Source organism: Leucoraja erinacea, unplaced genomic scaffold (assembly GCF_028641065.1).
Source record: "Leucoraja erinacea ecotype New England unplaced genomic scaffold, Leri_hhj_1 Leri_460S, whole genome shotgun sequence".
NCBI classification, from domain to species: Eukaryota; Metazoa; Chordata; class Chondrichthyes; order Rajiformes; family Rajidae; genus Leucoraja; species Leucoraja erinaceus.
In genome coordinates this window covers 1-5,000 of record NW_026576361.1, presented here as the reverse complement: position 1 = coordinate 5,000, position 5,000 = coordinate 1, and the positions used below count along the sequence as shown (strand labels likewise).

General features: G+C 48.6%; 1 protein-coding gene across 1 annotated transcript in view; it reads left to right on the top strand.

Moving 5' to 3' along the window:
* Window positions 1–4,632, top strand: part of LOC129693887 (neural cell adhesion molecule L1-like) — a 23,678-nt gene extending 19,046 nt beyond the window's left edge. Inside the window, exons 7-9 of the mRNA XM_055630627.1 lie at window positions 541–684; window positions 2,275–2,386; window positions 3,917–4,632. Of these exons, the coding sequence (XP_055486602.1) occupies window positions 541–684; window positions 2,275–2,386; window positions 3,917–4,004 (344 nt within the window). The 3' untranslated portion in view covers window positions 4,005–4,632. The remainder of the gene's footprint in view (window positions 1–540; window positions 685–2,274; window positions 2,387–3,916) is intronic.
* The last annotated feature ends 368 nt before the right edge of the window (window positions 4,633–5,000 follow it).

Below are 5,000 nucleotides of genomic sequence, written 5' to 3'. Positions count from 1 at the left end.
ATCCACATCAATACTGAACCCCCAATGCCTTGTGCTTTAAGTTTGTATACTAATTTCTTATGTGGGACCTTGTCGAAAGCCTTCTGGAAGTCCAGATACACCACATCCACTGGTTCTCCCCTATCCACGCTACTAGTTACATCCTCGAAAAATTCTATAAGATTCGTCAGACATGATTTACCTTTCGTAAATCCATGCTGACTTTGTCCAATGATTTCACCACTTTCCAAATGTGCTGCTATCCCATCTTTAATAACTGACTCTAGCAGTTTCCCCACTACCGATGTTAGACTAACTGGTCTGTAAACCAGTAATAGTCTGCTTTCCTGTTTTTGCCACCAGTTGCGTTGAGTTGAGTGTCACGTGTACCGAGGTACAGTGAAAAGCTTTTGTTGCGTGCTAACCAGTCAGCAATAGATTGGTTATGGTCGGTTGAGGGCGGGAGGTGAGGGGGGGGGAAGAGAGGGGCGGCGTAAACGTGTGTCCGTGCCTGCCGCACGCCCGCCATCGCTGCTCACGCCGGCATTTTGTTCCCGGCAGAGACTGACCCAGACAGACGGAGGACCGTGACGGGCAGCCGGATGGTGCTGACAGCGGTGAAACCGGAAGACACGGCTGTCTACCAGTGCGAGGCGGAGAACACACACGGCAAGCTGCTGGCAAACTTCTACATGCAGGTCATTGGTAAGTCACAATCCCGCTCGCTCACACCCTCCATCCCAGTTGGCGGAGCTTCTATGGAGTCTAGAGACTTTATTGTCATGTGTCCCTTCAGCACAGCAGAATATAGAAATATAGAAACATAGAAATTAGGTGCAGGAGTAGAGGCCATTCGGCCCTTCGAGCCTGCACCATTCGCCATTCAATATGATCATGGCTGATCATCCAACTCAGTATCCCATCCCTGCCTTCTCTCCATACCCCCTGATCCCCTTAGCCACAAGGGCCACATCTAACTCCCTCTTAAATATAGCCAATGAACTGTGTGGCCTCAACTACCCTCTGTGGCAGAGAGTTCCAGAGATTCACCACTCTCTGTGTGAAAAAAGTTCTTCTCATCTCGGTTTTAAAGGATTTCCCCCTTATCCTTAAGCTGTGACCCCTTGTCCTGGACCTATAGTAGGCATTAACAACAGAACAGATCAATGTGTCCATATACCATGATAGAAATATATACACACATGAATAAATAAACTCATCAAGTGCAAATTACAGATAATGGGTTATTAATGTTCAGAGTTTTGTCCAAGCCGAGTTTAATAGCCTGATGGCTGTGGGGGAGCAGCTATTCCTGAACCTGGTCAATAGACAATAGACAACAGGTGCAGGAGTAGAGGCCATTCGGCCCTTCTAGCCAGCACCACCATTCAATGTGATCATGGCTGATCATCCCCAATCAGTACCCCGTTCCTGCCTTCTCCCCATATCTTCACTATCTTTAAGAGCCCTATCTAGCTCTCTCTTGAAAGAATTCTCTCCAGAGAACCGGCCTCCACCGCCCTCTGAGGCAGAGAATTCCACAGACTCACAACTCTCTGTGAGGAAATGTGTTTCCTCGTCTCCCTTCTAAATGGCCGACCCCTTATTCTTAAACTGTGTGTGTGTGTGTGGCCCCTGGTTCTGGACTCCCCCAACATCGGGAACATGTTTCCTGCCTCTAGCGTGTCCAAACCCTTAACAATCTCATATATGTTTCAATGAGATTCCCTCTCATCCTTCTAAACTCCAGAGTGTACAAGCCCAGCTGCTCCATTCTCTCAGCGTATGACAGTCCCGCCATCCCGGGGATTAACCTGGTATCGGTGGGGTTGATGTCACAGATATCCAGTCCCATCCTACCCCGAAAATAACTCAACGGGACAGGCAGCATCTCTGGGTAGAAGCAATGGGTCTGAAGAAGGGCCTCCACCCGAAACGTCACCTATCCATGTTCTCCACACAGATGCTGCCTGATCCGCTGAGTTACTCCAGCACTCTGTGAAACGTCACCTATCCATGTTCTCCACAGATGCTGCCCGACCCGCTGAGTTACTCCAGCACTCTGTGAAACGTCACCTATCCATGTTCTCCACAGATGCTGCCTGACCCGCTGAGTTACTCCAGCACTCTGTGAAACGTCACCTATCCATGTTCCCCACACAGATGCTGCCTGACCCGCTGAGTTACTCCAGCACTCTGTGTCTATCTGTCGCTGACAACTAGCCCACCCCCACTGGCTATCTTTCTCCGATGCTGCCTGAGGATGATATACGTTTCCCTCTTGTCTGTTTCTAGAGCTGCCGGCTCAGATCTTCACAACCTCTGGCAAGGAATACCAGTTTGTGGAGAAGCAGACAGTTTACATGCAGTGTGAAAACTTTGGGGCACCAACTCCCAAGATTGCCTGGTGAGTGGTGGTGATGTTCGTAGCTCTGTGGCTGGCAGTCAGTGCCTTGTGGTTTCTATGCTTCATTTATTATCATCAACAGCAGCGGTGAGATACAGTCAAGTGTATAGATCTTTGAGATCACCCAACATCGGGAACATGTTTCCTGCCTCTAGTGTGTCCATAGACACATAGACAATAGGTGCAGGAGTAGAGGCCATTCGGCCCTTCCAGCCTGCACCATTCGCCATTCAATATGATCATGGCTGATCATCCAACTCAGTATCCCATCCCTGCCTTCTCTCCATACCCCCTGATCCCTTTAGCCACAAGGGCCACATCTAACTCCCTCTTAAATATCATCCAACTCAGTATCCTGTCCCTGCCTTCTCTCCATACCCCCCTGATCCCTTTAGCCACAAGGGCCACATCTAACTCCCTCTTAAAGATCTTCCAACTCAGTATCCCGTACCTGCCTTCTCTCCATACCCCCTGATCCCCTTTAGCCACAAGGGCCACATCTAACTCCCTCTTAAATATAGCCAATGAACTGTGTGGCCTCGACTACCCTCTGTGGCAGAGAGTTCCAGAGATTCACCACTCTCTGTGTGAAAAAAGTTCTTCTCATCTCGGTTTTAAAGGATTTCCCCCTTATCCTTAAGCTGTGACCCCTTGTCCTGGACTTCCCCAACATCGGGAACAATCTTCCTGCAACTAGCCTGTCCAACCCCTTAAGAATGTTGTAAGTTTCTATAAGATCCCCTCTCAATCTCCTAAATTCTAGAGAGTATAAACCAAGTCTATCCAGTCTTTCTTCATAAGACAGTCCTGACATCCCAGGAATCAGTCTGGTGAACCTTCTCTGTACTCCCTCTATGGCAAGAATGTCTTTCCTCAGATTAGGGGACCAAAACTGTACGCAATACTCCAGGTGTGGTCTCACCAAGACCCTGTACAACTGCAGTAGAACCTCCCTGCTCCTATACTCAAATCCTCTATGGCAAGAATGTCTTTCCTCAGATTAGGAGACCAAAACTTAAGAATTTTGTAAGTTTCTATAAAATCCCCCCTCAATTTTCAAAGGTCCAAGCCCTTAACAATCTTGTGCTAGGATCCCTGTACACCTGCCCCCCCTGTGTACACTGTGTGTCTACCATGTGCTGGGATCCCTGTACACCTGAGGTAGACAAAAGTGCTGGAGAAACTCAGCGGGTGCAGCAGCATCTATGGAGCGAAGGAAATAGGCAACGTTACGGGCCGAAACCCTTCTTCAGACTGCTGAGTTTCTCCAGCATTTTTGTCTACCTTCGATTTTCCAGCATCTGCAGTTCCTTCTTAAAAAGTCCATGTACACATGAACCTCTGTGCTGTGTGGGTATGGGCCTGTTTCACCTCTACCCTGGCCTGAAGGGGCAAGGAGGATGTGGTGTCTATCTGTGATACCATGTGCTGGGATCCCTGTACACCTGGCTCCTGTGTCATCCAACGCTCCATATCTACCACATGTACACCTAGACCTCTGTGCTGTGTCACCTCTACCCTGGCCTGTAGGAGCAAGGAGGAGATGGTGTCTATCTATGACACCATGTTCCTGTACACCTGCCCCCTGTGTCATCCAACGCTCCACATAGAAACATAGAAATTAGGTGCAGGAGTAGGCCATTCGGCCCTTCGAGCCTGCACCATTCGCCATTCAATATGATCATGGCTGATCATCCAACTCAGTATCCCGTACCTGCCTTCTCTCCATACCCCCTGATCCCTTTAGCCACAAGGGCCACATCTAACTCTCTCTTAAATATAGCCAATGAACTGGCCTCAACTACCCTCTGTGGCAGAGTTCCAGAGATTCACCACTCTCTGTGTGAAAAAAGTTCTTCTCATCTCGGTTTTAAAGGATTTCCCCCTTATCCTTAAGCTGTGACCCCTTGTCCTGGACTTCCCCAACATCGGGAACAATCTTCCTGCATCTAGCCTGTCCAACCCCTTAAGAATTTTGTAAGTTTCTATAAGATCCCCCCTCAATCTCCTAAATTCTAGAGAGTATAAACCAAGTCTATCCAGTCTTTCTTCATAAGACAGTCCTGACATCCCAGGAATCAGTCTGGTGAACCATCTCTGCACTGCCTCTATGGCAAGAATGTCCTTCCTCAGATTTGGAGACCAAAACTGTACGCAATATTCCAGGTGTGGTCTCACCAAGACCCTGTACAACTGCAGTAGAACCTCCCTGCTCCTAGACTCAAATCCTCTATGGCAAGAATGTCCTTCCTTCCTCAGATTAGGAGACCAAAACTGTACGCAATACTCCAGGTGTGGTCTCACCAAGACCCGGTACAACTGCAGTTAGAACCTCCCTGCTCCTAATACTCAAATCCTTTTGCAATGAAAAAGCTAACATACCATGTACCACATTTACACCCTAGACCGTCTGTTGGCTGTGTCACCTCTAACCCTGGGCTGCCTGACTTACAATTAAGTACCCCGCTGGTAACATGCTGTTGTCCGCGTCACTCAGCCATGTTTGCTCGACTACCATCTCCCATCTCCCTCCGCTTTGGCCAAATACTTCAACTTTTTCCACGCTCCCCCCCCTTCCTCATTCCTATACACTTGACCTTCCTGTCCTGCTAGT